Raw genomic sequence first — 17,743 nt, forward strand, 5'->3', positions numbered from 1 at the left:
ACGCTAACCAAGGAGGTATTTTATCTATATATCTTCCTATTTCATTACAACATTTTATGCATAATTTGTATTCATGCATTGGTTTAACAATGGTTGTTCTTATAATATTTATGCAAGCTTTGTAATTGTTAATAATGCAAAATTTAATTTCATTCTTTCTACTTTCCTCTATTTCTCTGCAAGTTTTGTTTCTCTTTTCTAGCTAGATCCATATTTTTCTTGTAGGTTTAGCTACAAATTTTCACATTTTAACTATCACTTTTCAATGAAAGATATGTATATTTCTTTCGATTGAAAGCTACTTTGTTATGAAATGCATCAAAAGAGGCATGTATTCAAAGAAAAACAAAATATACTAACATCAATATTATATAAATTCTTAGATCAGATTGATGATCCAATTGTCTCCACCCTAATCGCACAAATGAAAATTTTCTTTGCAACCCTATAATGTGTTTTCTATCCAATCCTTTATAAACTTGATTAGTTTCCTTGATAAATCTAGTTAAATTTTTTTACCACGGATCAAGGCCTCATTAAAATTTGTTGGGGGTTTTTATGAATGGAAATCACATTTAATTATGGAAATTATTAAAAAGAGACTTTTATTAAATAAAAAATAGAAAACTAAATTTAGGGATGAACACAATGAACATAAAAGAGGAAAGATATTAGAAGAATGTATGTAATGGAAGAGAAAGAAGATGCACATGAGTGGTGGAGGCTAATGAGTTTTATACATGGAATGGTAGATACCAACAATAATCACTAACAAACATGCCAGAAGAGTGGATGCTACAAACTCCAAATTTCACATGAGGTGCATGGGATCTTGCAAATCATTTGTTTGAACCACTTGACTTTAAAACAAGTGATGGACATGGGAAAAGATAATGAAATTACAAAGGAGCATAGGATTTGCAATATACTGCCTTAATGAACTAGACAAACAAGGCATGAGGAGTGAAAATAATAGTGGCCTCTTTTAAAACCTACTCTAATACCAAATGTTAGAAAAATAAGACAAAGTCCCAAAACAATGAAAAAAAATTATTCAACAAAATCATTACATTTTGATCTCTCTGTAAAGTCATCCTACCAACTAACCTCCATAACCAGCTAAGAAACTGACAACTATTCTTATTTTATCATCTACTAATATATATTAAGCACTAACTCTAGTTCAACTATTGCCTCAAAATGCAAAATTGGTGGTAATTATCAAATATAATATATTCCATATGATTTTGTACCAATGATTATTTTTATATATTAACTACATTAATAAAAATAAATAAATAAATAGGACCGTATAAACTGATGTCCCTTAGGTGAATTTTTTCTAGATTTTAGAATTTTTAATCCAATAAGGATTTACTTCACCAAATTATTCAAAAAATTATTTCATCAAGACATAGTCTAGGATATACTATTATTCAAATAATTTAATCACCACATAAGAAGGGCCACTATCATCCTATAAATAATTAATAACCTTATTACATGAAACTACCTTAAAGATCAAAGATCATTTTTGAAGGAGGAATGACCTATTAAATTTGTTTTAGTTTAAACATTAAAATTAAATGGAGCTTATTACTAATCTCACTTCATATAGTATTTTAGAATTAGGACATTACTAAGCCAATATACCAACTAGACCTAGTAGATTACCTTTCAACACTCGTTTTATTTTATCTAATTCCCTAATTCAATAGATTTAGATTTACATGACATTCCTTCTATTCTAATATCTTTATAGGCCATATACTCCAATTAAGAATAAAGGTTGCATGCATATTTAAACAATATAGAGGAAGACAACATATACTTTCTTTATACTAATTTTTTTGATAAATATTAGATCTCCTTTGTTTCTTTTTACAAGGGCAGAGCTCTTTCTCCACTAGTCGTGATAGAATACTATTGTAATATCTTTACATTATGAAACAATCCAAATAGACTAGGTTTCCAATTGTGTTTTATCTTTTCCTTATCATTATTAGCTTGAATACAAATAATTCTCTCTTTTCTTAATTTTTTTTAATGAATAGATGTACATATAACAATATGAAATTTTCACTTTAAACAACATTGAAGGAGATGTAGAACTAGATCATGGAAACTACTAAACTCTTTGTGTTTTATTTTATGCACAAAAACATATGTATACATAGATTATCAAAGTGTTCAATTGAAGATTTTTTTTTCTATTTACCTAGTATTTGAGATACATACCTCAATTCAACATCATCAACACACTATTAAAAAAATATATTATATTTGTAGATCATCATGAGTGCATTATCTATTGTTTGTAACCAAGATCGAATCATCATAAAACAAATAATAATGTAAATTATCAAGTGTATAACAATATCTATTGGGAACACCTAGGCCACTCAGAGGTGGGCCTTACATTGATGAGATACATTGTAGCCAATATCTATTGGGAACTAGATCATGCATTATCTATTGTTTTGCCTTACTTTATACGGTTGTTTTTGCTCGTATTGATGACTTGCATTTTACCGTTTCATGGTGTATTTTTCTTGTTTACCATGTATGTTTCTTGTTTCTCATAAAACATATTGTATGTGACAGTTGGCATGCAATACCAGCTATTCACATTAAAAACTGTTGGTGTTGAAAATAAGCCACACCTGAATCGACGATAAACTGGTCCAAGAGGGGCCAGTAACTCAGTGGTAGAGCACTCCAACAGTGTATAGAAGGTCCTAGGTTCAAGTCCTAGATGGTCCATGTCTCGACATTGTATCAGAGCTAGGTCCAGGCTAGGAGCCCCAAGCACATGAGAGGATTGGCTTAAGGGGGGTGTTGGTGTTGAAAATAAGCCACACTCAGACTGACAATGGACTGGTCCAAGAGGGGCCAGTAGCTCAATTGTAGAGCACTACCACAATGTATGGAAGGTCCTAGGTTCGAGTCCTAGCTAGTCCATGTCTCAACAAAAACTACCAGCTAAGGCTGAATTAAAAATGTTTTACTACAAAATCTTGCTATAATTTTTCGTACTACAAAAGTTTGGTTCATGAAGGACTATTTAGTAAATGTTCTTCTGTGTTCAACATATAGAAGCCAATTTTGCCCATCTGGACAATATCGAATAGTTAAAATGAGGTTGGAGGTTTATTATATATATATATATATTATTTAAAAAATGTGTTGGTAGTTTATATTAATATTGTTAATTTTTGTACTTTTAGAAATAATTTATTTTAATTTCTCCTTTTTATTTCTTATTTATTAATTTTTAGAGATTTTTAGAGTTTATATTATTAAAATAATAAATGTAATATATTTTCAATTATTTGTAATTTAAATTTTTTAATAATTAATTTTAAGTTTAAAGACTTCTAAAATTTTTATTCTTATTTATTTATTTTAATAATAATTATTATTATATTTTAATATACAAATAAGTGATATTATGATCATATGAAATTTTTTCATAATATTATTATTTGAGTTTTTAAAATATATATAGATAAATAATAATAATTTTTATCTAAATATAATTATTTAAAAAAAATTTAATTAGCATGATTATTCATATGTATAAATGAAGTTAAATAAATAATTTTTAATTGACATTTTTATATAAGTATCATTTTACTTTATGTTTTAACTTATAGGTTTTATAAGTTAAAATTTATGTGAAAACAATTCAATATAGTTTATTTTTTATTTTTTTATTTTTTTTAAGTACAAATTTTTAGTTTAATTTAATCAACATTTTAACTAACAAAATCATACAATAGCTATAGGATAGCGAAAAGTATATGTTTAGGATAACAAAAAAATAATTAATTCAATTGCATTCTCTTGTGCACATGCTCCTTTACAAACATAATTATATTTTATATCATATGCAATTTAAATTTATTTTTAAAATAACAATTAATATTAAATTTTATATTAAGTTATAAGAAATATAAAATAATTTAATTATATATTAAATGATGTATAGTATAAATAGTATATATTATGCTAAATTATTAAATATAAATATAAAATTATAAAATTAACAATTAATATATTTTTATATAATACATACAAAACTAACATATAAAGTATTTTAATATAAGTATTATATAATATATCAATTAAAGAATAGAATTAATGTTTTATAAAAATAATTAATAAATATAAATATAAAGTTATTAAAATTAATTTTAATATAATCACATTATATTTGTATTTTACACTAAGTTATTAAAAATAAAAATATAATATAATATATATTTAATCTATACTATAAATATTATATATTATAATAAATTTTAAAATATAAATATAAAATTGTTATAATTGATTTTAATATAACTAAACTAAATTAACATATAAATATAATATGTATTCAATTTAAATTAATATGTACAAAAATAACAACTTTATCTTCTCTCTAGATCTTCTTTTCCATCTCTCTTCACTATCTCTATTTCCTTACCTCTTCTTGCCTCTATCTCTCTCTTCCCCCTCTCTCTTTCCCAGTATATCTATCTCTCTATCTCCCCTCCCCCCCCCTCTCTCTCTCTATCACACACACACACACACACACACACACACACACCCTATTTATCTATCTCTAGCTCTATTTTCATCCTGTTGTCTCTCCTCCCTCTCTATTACCTATCTATGTCACCTTCTTTATCTCTCACTCTTGTTCTTCTAGATCTCTATCTTTGCATCTCTTCCTATCACTTTCCATATATATCTCATTAACTCAATCTCTCTTATTTACTCAATTCATATCTCATTATCTCTCTCTCTCTCTCTCTCTCTCTCTCTCTCTCTCTCTCTCTCTCTCTCTCTCTCATCTACCTATCTCTCTACCTCTCCCTGTCTCTCCCTCGCTTTCTCCCTATTGCTTACCTTTCTTTACCTTTCACTCCCTTTGTCTCACTTTCACTTTCTCTTCCCATATATCTATATCACTCCCTCTTTCTCTATCCCCCCCTCTATCTCCCCCTATTTCTTTATCCCTCTCTTTCTCTCTTTCTCTCTCCCTCTCATCATCTCTATTTGTCTATCTCTATTTCTCTCTATATCTTGTCCTCTCATCATTTTGACCTATCTCTATTTCTCTCTATCTCTCCCTCTCATTATCTCTATTTCTCTCTATTTGTATAACATCTCCCTCTCCCTTTCCCTCTTCCTCTTTATCTCTTCCTCTCTATTTTTGTGCCTCTCTATATCTTTATCTCTACCTCTACCTCTCTCTATCTCTCTATGCATTTATCTCCTCTATCTTCTTCTCTACTTCTATCTTCCTCCCCCCCTCTCTCTCTCTCTCTCTCTCTCTCTCTCCTAACTCCTTAACCCTCTCTCACGCTTCCTCTCTCTCTTGCTCCCTCTTTCTATCCATATATACCCTCTCATTCTGACCTAGTGGATAGAGATCATCTTTCTAATTCAAAGCATTTGATTCACTTGTGTTTGGGTCCTTGTAAATTGATACATAGTTCACATGAAGCTATCACTTCTTCATTAAGATCTGTAGTGCACAAACAAAATCATTTTTTAAATGGCCTACCAATTGACCTCATGTATTACACAAATGCATAGAAAAATTAGAATATAAAATATCCCAATTGACCTTCCACATATCTTTGGCATATCCATTGCACACCAAGATGCAATTGCTAGTTTAAATTACTCTAATCCACAATTCTTGTTCAGCCAATAACATATATAATCTTGGCATGCTAGGGTAGACCTTACAATTTTAAAATGGTCACTATCAAGATTTTCTATGCTCACAATAATAAATTACTACTTTATCATTGGTCGCACTCATACAGCTGCAATAATAGAATTATTGCTTGCCAGTACGATATTTGCAGAATAATTAACTTCGAAGAAATCTAGTGACATTAAATAACCTCTTTCCAGGCTATTCTTATACCACCCACCTACTGAAATTCATTTTCAAAAGAGTGTGATGATGATAAATTCAAGACAGAAATTATACAGATAATATTACAAATATGCTTCGATTATCTGTCTACGCATTCTAGGAAAGAGAGATTATTTTAACCGAAATGTGGGCCGAGCATAGAATGTTACGGGACAGTAGAGGAAAAGAAAGGGAAATCGTCCATAGTAGAGATGCCATAAAGCAAGATAGTCAGGAATGTCAGGCTCTGTTGAAAATACTTTTTAGGAAGAAAGATCCATGGTTCAAGATATCGTCTGCGCTCAGTTGTAAAACTGTGTTTTTGTGAGATCGCTGTTTTGCATTAGGAGTTCGTTAGGCAAATGAATTCGATTAATGGAAGAGTGAAAGAAATTATAAGCAGTCGCTTGCAGGCAATTGTGAAAGAGATTAAGCACCTAACTAGTTTGCCCAACGATGCCGAGTGCCTCCGCCATGAGATAGATCGTGTGAAGGGAATAGTCGATCATATTAACAGTGCGCTAAGTTGGAAAGGTCCAGCCTTTGGCAGTGGTAAGGCATTGGGTGACTACGCAAGAGCAAATCGTTAAATCTGCTGAAGAGGTTTTTCTCCAATACGAAGAAAACAAGCACCGTCGGTTGTGTTGCTGCTACCCTCACTGTTTGCTTGACAAAAGATCCGGTCGAAAGATCCGTAATGCTCTAGCCGAGCTAGATGGGCTTCTGAAGATGAAAGATTCAGATTTTCCAAATAGTGGAGACCTGGGAGAGCCTCCGGAGACGCTGCTGCAGCCCATTGAGAAGGAGCTGGTTGGCACATCTGTTCAGCAGAAGCTGTCGGAGCTGGAGACATGGGTGCTGGAAGATGACTCTGTTCGTGTCGTTGCCGTCTATGGAATACCCGGCGTGGGAAAGACGTCCCTGCTAAAACAAATCAAGAAAACGAAAAAGGTACTCAATTTTTTTAAGCTTGTGTTATGGGTTACTGTGTCCAGAGAATCCGATGTTTCTGCTCTCCAGAGGTGTATATTTGAGAGAATTGAGTTGCCTTGGCGATCCAATTTGAGCATTGACGAAGCCGCAGGGGTGCTGCGTTCGGTTTTCAAGGAGAGGCGACTGCTGCTCATTCTGGACGATGTGCGTAGAAGCATAGATGTTTCCAATTTGGGAATTTCTCTTTCTGAGAATACAGTAAAAGTTCTACTTACTTCCAGGGATAAAGAGGTGTGCAAGAGCATGAAAGCAGACAGAATGATTGCAATGGAGCATTTGACTGAGGACGAAGGTTGGGAGCTTTTCTGCAGAGGAGCCTTCGTAGCTGGCGAGGATCAGAATATGGGTAGCGAGATAGAGCAGTTGGCCAGAGGCATTGCAAAGGAGTGTAGAGGGCATCCCCTGGCCATTAAGACGCTTTCTCGGACAATGCCACAGCTTCACAGCAGTGCCCCTTCGGAATGGGAATACATTTTAATGCAGCTAAAGGCGATTGATCCCCAGTTTTATCGCATTGATGAAGAAATTCTGAGAGAATTATTCACGCCGCTGAAGCACAGCTACGATGCTCTTGAAACAGATGAGCTCAGGCTTTGTTTCCTCCACTTGGCAGCTTATAGTGAAGGCGAGGAAATTGACGCGGATCAATTGATACAATTGTGGTTGGCAGAGGGCCTAGTGAAAAGCAGATTTGAAGGGCGCTACATTTTTCTCAAGATCTTGGCGCACCGATGTTTGGTCGACATTGAGGTTAAAGAGGAAAACAGCCTTGATATATGGAAAGTCAAAATCCATGATTTGCTTAGAGATATGGCGATACACGTAGCTGAGATCGACCAGAATAGCTTGTTCCGTGCAGGTCAGAGTTTAACATGGTTTCCATCCGTTGCAAGGGTAATATCGATGAGGATATCACTGATGCGTAACCGTATCAGATTTCTGCCTGAGAATTTTGATTGTACGAAGCTGGTGACTCTGTTGTTGAGCTGGAACACAATTGAAGAGGTTCCAGAGGGCTTTCTGGAGAACCTGTATAAGTTAAAGGTACTTGATCTCAGCAACACGCCCATTAAAATTTTGCCGAAGTCCGTCCACCGATTGAAGCATCTCCTGTATCTCCAGCTTTCCAATACCCACATTAGAGTACTCCCTGATCAAACATTTAAGCTGAGAAGAGTGCAGTTTTTAGATCTTTCTTTCTCCCTTCTCATCACTATTCAATCCATGATAAAGGAGATGAAAAGTCTCCAAATTCTCAAGTTAGCCCACTGTTATGATTTGGAGTTCGTTTCACCAGACATATCACAGCTCACCGGATTGGAAGAGCTTGACATGTGGAAGACGCTGTTTGCATTATCAATGGAGTTCGAAACAGCTGAAGAATTAAAGAAGGCTTCTTTGCAAGATGTATGCAAACTCCATCGTCTAAAGCGTCTGCGTCTAACCCTAAAATCCCCAATTGGAGAGAGAACAGTGGGGAATCTTGTGGAGCTTCAAGAACTTTGGCTATTTTGGATGCCTCAAGTCCGTCAAACACATCTACCCACTGACATGCGGGCCATGCACAACTTGGAGAGGCTCCACCTGTATGACTGTCACATTCAGGGAACCCCTGATTTATTCTCAGAATTACAAAATCTGAACTACTTAATGCTAAAATCTTCTCAATTACTGCTCACTCTTTCCGGATTAGGGTTGGGCAGATTATCGAATCTGAAGGAAATAGAGATTGAGGAGTGCCTTCTGGTAACCGAGTTGGGAGAAGAATTTGGAAGGAAAGGCTGCTTTCCAAGTCTGCGCAAGCTCAAACTGTGGATGTTGCCTTCTCTGGAGAGTCTGTCTAGTTCTGTCGAAGAGGGGGCTCTCCCCATGTTGCAGACTCTGTCTATATTCCGTTGCATTAAGGTTGAAGTACTGCCATGGGGACTTGATAATCTCAAATCTCTGGAACAGATCAGAGGAGATAAGGAATGGTGGAATGAAATTAGTTGGGAAAATGAAGAGATGAAGAACCATCTTCATGCTAAGTATGTGGAAATTCTGGAAATCCATGATAGTTATCAGGTTTAACCCACAGTTTTCCCCTAAGTGAGAAGCACGAAACAATTTGCTTGACGAATGATACGCTGTTTATTTTGGAAAGTATTGCTTTTGTGTGATTATGTATTGATATTTAAAACAAACTTGTTACAGAGTTTCAGCTGTTTACTGTAGATACACCAACAAAACAGAGTAATCTTCCTCTCTATAAAGTAACTTTCATAAGATTCTCACAAGAGCTTCAGATCTTTCTTTTTACAAAACAGAGAGTTCTCTTTCTTTTCTTACGGAAATAACCCACATCAAAAACTGTGTGAATTCTATACGAACTCAGTCCCGGATATTAAGCTTGTATAGGACTCTACGGAAAAGAAAATTATTTGTTATGTTCCTTTTTGATAACTAGCTGTTAGGGCAGGTCTCCATGCAGCTGCTAAGCTTATTTTTGCTAGCAGCTACTGCTCAATATTTTTAGGAGCAATTTATATAGCTGGTGGTCTCATGAATATTCAATTTTACTGCTTATCTTTGAAACAATTATCTTAAATTTTAGTTTTAGATGAAAAAATGTTTATAATAATTCTGAAGTAAATTTAGGAGAAAATACTAGAGGCAAATAAAAAGGAGGGAAAGAAATTTGTGGCGCCACATATGATTTTTCTCAATAAGCAGCTGCTGCTTATTTTCAGCCACACCTTTTTTTCAAAGCTTATTTTTAATTTCTAAGCAGTAGCTGCTCCACTAAAATAGGGAGAGATTCCAATTTATCCAATTCCCTTAAATAAAAATTTGCATGGGGACACATCAACTGCTTAAATTTAAGCAGATAATGCACTTAAGCAGCCGCATGGGGACAGGGGGTTAGATGCAATTTTCTGAGGATGTATTAGCTGCTAAAATTAGCTATCCTTCATTGAACACCTAATTTTTGTTGGAAGATAATCTCACCTACCCAAAAATCACATCCTTTGTATGCATTTGCTAACTATTTCTGTCAGCTCCAATTTGAAGACATATCCCTTAGCTTTAATGACAAGCAAAGAAGGACGATTTGAGCAAGATTTGGTTTGACTAAAATATTATTTAATATTTATTTTCCCTCTCTTTAGTGGAAGTATATAGAAGAGTCTAGAAGTCTCTTGTATTGCTTAAGAAATAGTAGGTGAAGTCACCAACATGGGCAAAATTTTCTAGTATGGAATTTTGTGAAGTAGTAGCTTATGGGAATTTTCTAGTATGAAATAGTAGAGTTGTTAGAGGATATCAATTTGATTAAAATGGTGTTTTGAATATATGAGCAGTAGCTTATGGGAAATGATCCTAGAGAGGTAGATAAATCAGAGCCTGGTTTGTAGAAGTGTTTGAAGAAATTGTTGCAGCAGTTGAAGAAAATTGGAGCACAAGAAAAAGAGGAGTTGATGAAAGAAATCAGAAAATCCTAGAAGAGAGTGGAGCCGCCACGCAACTACTAGAAAGAGATCGTTCAAGAGAGAGAGCTGTCACCAAAGTCAATGGTGACTTAGAGAGCTTAGAGAGAGCCTAAGAAGACATACAAGGAAATAGGGAGCAGTTTTAATAGTTGTTAAGAAGTTGCATTGATTGTAATAGATCTAGGGTTATTGTTGTAGTATGAAGCCATGCAAAGGAGAAGCTGATTGGATCAAAACGCAAGGTGAGGAAAGTATCCCTGAACAGGCCATGAAGAATGAATGGAAAGGAGTTTAAATTTGTCGGCTAATGAATAAGATTTCAAAGCCAAGGTGCAAATATTGTTAGCATTAGTAGAAGAAGAGTAGTTAGATCTGAAGGAGTGTTGTAGTCTGAGATTAGTCTAACTGCTGGAAGAAAAAGGAGTTTGATGTTATAGGTAGATCGGGACACATAGAACAAGTCATTGCCATGAGAAAGAGAATGTTGTCAAAGAAATCAAGGCATAGAAATTAGAGGGAAGGCTAGCAGAAAAAAATTAGGTTTTAATGTCATAGTTTTTTATCTAAGGAGAGCTTGTTGTAGTACCCGTACCCTAATCAGACCCTTTTTGACTTCGTTGATCATGGTTGACTTTGTAGTGGCTTACGTGGATGGTTGATTCATTTTGATTGTGATGTTTTTATTCTGAGACAATGCTTCGGAGTGTGATTGGTGAATATGATTATGCATTATTGCTCATTGAGGAGTAGATATTGATTAGGCATTATTTCTTGGAATAAGTAGTTGTTAACTCGGCTTATGCATCATATTTTATAAATAATGAAATGTTAAATTTATTTATGTGTTGTTAACGATGGACTAACACATTTGCTTCAAGTGCTGGTTGCTTTATGTATATCTCATCATGTTGTGTGGAAGTGTATGGAGTGCAAGGAGATGATTTCCGGCCACTCATTTCGATGAGACATAGAAAGTCACAATTCTCCTTCACTGGTATGTTTACAATGTTTGTATATACATGTATGAGTGGTTTGGTGATGCAAGAGCTACAGGTACAAGATATCGACTCCACTTAGCTCGACAGGTCTGAGCCTACTTATTTGTTGAACATAATGTACCACTGAGAAGGGGGTGAATCAGTGGTTCCTAATCTTTTCCCTTTTTAAGGCAACCCCAGAATACCGATTGTTATTCTAAGCTCTAAACAATCAAATCGGTAAGACAAAAGAGACAATCACACAAATGTAACCCACAACACCAGATGTACGAGGAAAATCCAATATCAGGAAAACCTCGGTGAGAAATGTTGTTGGAGTCTACTTCTCCAATCCAGCCTCACAAATGAAAACACTGAATTACAAAGATTTAGGGCACCAACCCAAGGAGCACTAACTCCTACACCAAGCTCCAACTTGGTGATTTATATTGAAATACAATTTTGATACAGTTATAGCTTCTTGTTGCAAATGAGTTTTGCAAATATTGATCAAATAGATTACTACCTGTTAACAATCTTCTCTTCTTTACTGGATCTCACACTAATAGTTATTAGATTAGTCTCTCTAATTCTTGGCCTCTCTCTTGTCTCTCTGTTTCTCACATAACCTCACAACACATTGTGTCACACTAGGATTCCTTAATGGTCATTCACACCTCACCGGTTAGCTTAATTGTTAGACCTGCTACAGTTTACCGGTACTCTGTCACTGTTGGTTAAACCCTCTCACCGGTTTGTTTTCTCACTCACTTTGCAAATTTCTTAGAATAAATTCTAAGGGAGATGATCTTTCTCTACATTCAAGTTTTGTGCACTCTTCTTCTTCTCCTGAAGCATCATTCATTTCTGTTTCGAGCTCATCTATTTATAATCGTCAATTCCCGCCAAGAATGCATTCAATCACTACCGTGTTAGGTTTTACCTTCTCCAACTTGATCTGAATCCGATTTGATTTGATTTTCTTTTCCAGGGATAAGATCCTCATGACATTAATCAATCACTAGCAAAGCTTTGCATTTCAATGTGTGTTTTCTAAATCTGGAGGTCTGCACCATGCTTTTATGCTTTTCTCTATCATTCGCCATTAATGACTTTGTTGTTTCCTTCACCAAACAAGTACAGAGATCAAATCTTCTTGCAGGATCAATTCAGTCGCTTTGCCAACTTGCCTTCCTTGAGCCACAATCCTTTGGCATCCTCCATGACTTGCCGGCTCCACATTAAAGCCGACTTGCTTGCAGATTTGATATGTCGATGCACACTCCACTGACCTGTGCAATACCTCCACCTGGCAACCAGATGTCATGTTTGTCGATATCCACCTCTGCTTGGATTCATATTTCAGTTTGACATTCTTTGTCGACCAAGGTAGACTACTGGTTTACTTCATCTTACTGGTATGATCATCAAACATCCTCTTTGTTCTGCTTATCGCTTGTTGTGCCTTCCTAACAAACAAACAACCTTCATCCCATTTTATGCCTTACCAGTATGACTGCTTTACCGATAGATGACACAAGTCATGTGTACTGGTAGCCTTCCTTTTGTTTTTCTCTTCTTATACCAGTCACCACTTCTTACTTACCGGTGATTTTTCCAAACCAATTTGACATCAATGACAACTTAATGCCAGTTATGCCAACAATCTCCCCCTTTGGCATTGATGTCAACTTATTGCAAGACACTTCATACAGATATACTTGTCCCCCTTTGACACAATGACAAAGAGTATTGTACACTCCCCCTTTGATCCATACCAAGCTCCCCTCTGGCTGCTACCAGTGATTGCAGCCGATACTGAGATGTGGTTCAAGAGTTATAGATGTTGTTATGAACTCCCCCTGAACCATATCGAACCTTCCTTTCTTAAGTGCATAAGGCAAATGAGACGACTCCCAACTTGTGTCATAGGTACTCAAAGGTACTCACAGGTAATGGTTTGGTTAAAATGTCTACTACTTGTTCTCCGGTAGGGACATAATCCATCGTTACTTCCTATCCTTCAACCTTCTCTCTGAGAAAATTATACTTGATAGCAATGTGCTTGTTCTGGAATGCATCACTAGAATCTTTGCTATGTTGATTACACTTGAATTATCACATCGAATGAGAATAGGATCAGTGATGTCCACCTTTATGTCTTTGAGGGTCTACTTCATCCAAAGCACCTGAGAGTAGCATGTAGCAACAACAATGTATTTTGCTTCAGTAGTTGATAGAGAAACTAAGTCCTGCTTCTTTCTATGCCATGAGACCAACCAGTCACCTAGGAAGAATGCACCACCACTTGTGCTCTTTCGGTCATCAATGCAACCTACCTACTCAGCATGAATGTATGCTTCCAAGATGAATTCTTCTTGTTTAGGGTACCACAATCCATAACTAAGTGTTCCTTGGAGGTACCTAAATATTCTGCTTAAAATGTTCATATGTGATTGCTTAGGTGCGGCTTGGAATCTGGACACCATACAAACTGCATGTACTATATCCGGTCTAGAATCAGTTAGATACAATAGACTGCCTATCATGGATCTATACAATGTTTGATCCACCACTAATGATTCATCATTCTTGCTTAATTTTTTTGCAGTCACCATGGGGGTACTTATCGATTTGCAATCCTCCAGTTGAAATTTCTTCAACATATCCTTTGCATACTTGGTTTGTGAGATAAAGATTCCCTTATCTTGCTGTAATATCTGCAAACCAAGGAAGTATGTCTATTCACCAAGCATTGACATCTCAAATTCTAACTGCATCTGATCAGCAAATTCTTTGCATAGGGTTGTTGGTATTATAACAGACAAGGAGAGATTGTTGGCATTTCAACAAGGATATTGAGAAGGTTGTTGATGATTATGGATATAACTGATTAAGGATGTTTACTGTCTTAATATTATTATTTTGTCATTGATGTCAAGAAATTGATTTTCTAATTCAGTATGATGTTGCCATATCTTAAGAAGTATGATTTGATGAGTATAAAGATGTCGGTAAAAGACACAGAAAGAATGTAATGAATAAGGGGAGGAATAAGTTATTCAATGGGCAACTATTACAGAGTTAGACAATGATGAGATCATGATGTTTCGATTGTTTTGATATCCTACATATGTTGATTGATTGTAAGGTTAATACTATACTATGTTACCGAGCAAATAACCTACTTGATAAACCCTAAGGAACCTAGTCGGTAAACCCTAAGGTTATCGCTATAGGTTAATGAAGGCAGAATGTCTATCGAGTGAAATTTAGTATTTACCAAGTTGCAACCGAGTAATAACAGAATGCATTGAATGAATAAAAGCATTATTTAATAAAGGAAGCTAATGAGCTGGCTATGATTAAATGATTGGTATGCCGTGCATGAAGTTTGTTAAAGAATCTATGGTAAAGGAAAATCGGCAGGAAGATCTACAACTCAAATTGAACCGCAATACCCTAGCACAAGTTCCAAGAAATGTATGCAAGTTCCAACGCGGGGTAAAACATTTTCAGATCAAAGGATACATTGAACCTAGTCAAGTTTGAAGATCTGATAGTTGTGATTGATCATGGGATATGTGATCAAGGAGATTAAGTGGTTGGCAAATTGTTTATAAATAAGGAACTATTGATAAACAATGTATGCGGGCAAGTGTATGCACAGGGATGCTACATAGTGATTATCAAGCATAGAAGCTTGAAGACCTGTTTGAATAACAGAGTATAGAGCCCAGCAGATGGACAAGATAAGTCCTAGATTGTATTGAGAAAATAAGAATCTGCTTTAGCATTTTAGATGTGAAGTTGCAGATAGATTTTTATTACTGTTATTTTGTAAAGTGACAGAAATCTCTTAACCGAGTAGACTTAACAGTCTTATTTGTAAGACCCTCTAGCGAGGTGACATTCTGATTGAGTGTTTGAAATACTTTAACAAGGTCACTTCTAACAAGGTGAAGATCCTAACAGATTTGAGGGAAATCCCTTAACCAGGTCACATCTAGCAATGTGTCTGTAATCTTTAACAGGATTTGCTTTTAACTGAGCATACTCTAGAAGAGTATATTTCTTAGTGGGTCCGAAATCCCGCAGTGGTTTTTCCCTATTTGGGTTTCCACATTAAATCTGGTGTTATGAGTGTTATGATGTTTATATGCTTTCGAGTTTGCATGTTTAGCAGTTTTGGTTATATTACTAAAGTATATGTTATCGAGGTTGAATCTGTTGTTTTTATGGAAGATTAAGTTTGTATGATTCACCCCCCCCTCTCATTTTAGTAGCTTGGCATCTATACTTAACATAAAGTATCAGAACTATCAATTGGTATGAGAGCTTTGGACTTCGGAAGAAAAGTTTAAAGGTACTTGAGGCAAAGATCCAAATATGTATAAGAGGGATGCACTGAAGTTGAACAAGTCAAGTTTCTCTACATGGCAGAAAAGGATGACGCTGCACCTATCAGGAGTTGGAGAACATGTTGTATATTATCTGGAGAATGATTTCATCACACCGAGCACGTATCCATTGACAATGGAAGAGATAAAGGCAAAGCAAGAACATATCCAAGCAATGATTGAAATAACATTTGCATTGACCGATTCAGAGTTTAATGATATAGAAGGCTACAATGATGCAAAGGCAATGTGGGACAAGCTCATATCTGTGTATGGTGGAGATAAACATGTTCAAAGTGAAAAAGTGGATAGTCTAAGAGGACAACTTGAATCTATGAGGATGAATGAAGGTGAGAACATAACCCAGTACAGTACAAGACTAAAGGAGATTGTCAATCAAATCAAAGGAGCAAGTGGAACTACTGAAGAAAATGATATAACAAGTAAGTTGTTAAGAACCCTTCTACCAGCTTATGCAATCTGAGTCTCTGCAATCAATGAATTAAGGTTTGTACCTAATATGCCAGTTTCTTTAGATGCTACAATTGGTAAGCTACATGCATTTGAGTTAAGTAATTTTGATAACAGTGGGTCATCGGTAAATAAAGTTGAATCTGCATTTAGTTCTTTTCATATTGGCGAATCTGATGATTACAATGATAGAATGAGTAAGTACACTAAAGGGGATCATAGTGGAGCAAGTGAAAGATTTCGCAAGAACATGGAGGATGTACACAAACTATATGAGGAAATCAGAAAGCAAGAAGAGTTTGAAGCACTATTAGCCAGAAGGTTACTAAGAGGCAAAGGTAAGTATAAAGGAAAACTACCTTTGAAATGTTTCAATTGTGATAAGATAGGACATATGGCTTCTAACTGTCCTGACAAAGATTCTACTGAAAAAAGAGATTATCGAGATGACAGACAAAAAGATAATCATTACAAAGGATACTGAGAATTCAGAAGAAGAGATAGAAAGTCATGCTTAATAGCTGATGAGGAATCCAATGATGATAAATCAGATGAAACTGATATAGAGGAATTAGTTTATGTGGCTATCAAAGATGGATCAGATGAAGAAAGGTATGAAGAAAAAGCCCTAATATTTCACATAAATACTAATGAATCTTGGATCATAGATAGTGGATGCTCACAACACATGACAGGTGATAAACACAAATTTGTTATGTTAGAAGATTGTGATGTTGGTTATGTAAGATTTGGTAATGATGCACCATGTCTAGTAAAAGGTAAAGGATCCATAACACTTCTTGACAATGCTAGATGCAATGATGTTTATTGGGTTGAAGGTTTGAAATACAATTTGTTGAGTGTAGTACAGCTAAACAATACAGGATACCGAATAGAATTTTAGAAAGGAATTGTCAAAGTTCATGACAAGCATGGAAAGTTAGCTGCTACTGGGACACAAACAAAAGGTAATACATTTCATCTTGACTCAACTCGAAATAAGTGTCTGTATGCAAAGATAGATGATACCTGGTTATGGCATAAAAGGTTTTGTCATGTAAATTTTGATAATTTGATCAAAATAAGCAAGAAGCACTGAATAAGAGGTTTACCGAGTCTTGAAAAACCTAAGAATGCTATGTGCTGAGGATGCCAGATGGGTAAAATGACAAGATCAAGATTTACAAGTAAGTCCTACACTTCTAAGGGAATTTTAGATCTTGTGCACACTAATCTTTGTGGTCCTATGAAAGTTCAAAGTTATTATGGTGATAAATATTTCATATTATTTGTGGATTATTATTCAAGGATGATGTCACTTATGTTTTTAAAAGAAAAATCAGAAGATTTTCAAATGTTTAAATGGTACAAGGCAAGAGTTGAAAATGAAACAAGAAGACAACTAAAATGTATTAGATCACATAGAGGAGGAGAGTTCACATCTAATGAGTTTAACCTATTCTACAATGATCATAGTATAAAAAGATAAGTCTCTGCACCGAGAACTCCACA

The 17,743-nt window shown here is 35.0% G+C and overlaps 1 protein-coding gene across 1 annotated transcript; it reads left to right on the top strand.

Moving 5' to 3' along the window:
• Positions 1-5,946: 5,946 nt before the first annotated feature.
• LOC131071729 (probable disease resistance protein At5g63020) lies at positions 5,947-9,433 on the top strand. Its single transcript, XM_058007678.2, has one exon. It carries the CDS (start codon positions 6,650-6,652, stop codon positions 8,981-8,983), a length of 2,334 nt encoding a protein of 777 aa, XP_057863661.2. The 5' UTR covers positions 5,947-6,649; the 3' UTR covers positions 8,984-9,433.
• Positions 9,434-17,743: the final 8,310 nt, after the last annotated feature.

This window comes from Cryptomeria japonica, chromosome 4 (assembly GCF_030272615.1).
Source record: "Cryptomeria japonica chromosome 4, Sugi_1.0, whole genome shotgun sequence".
Classification (NCBI taxonomy): Eukaryota; Viridiplantae; Streptophyta; class Pinopsida; order Cupressales; family Cupressaceae; genus Cryptomeria; species Cryptomeria japonica.

What these genes read in the sequence shown, in the direction of transcription:
- LOC131071729 (XM_058007678.2), top strand. Translation starts at nt 6,650, where the DNA reads ATGAAAGATTCAGATTTTCCAAATAGTGGAGACCTGGGAGAGCCTCCG.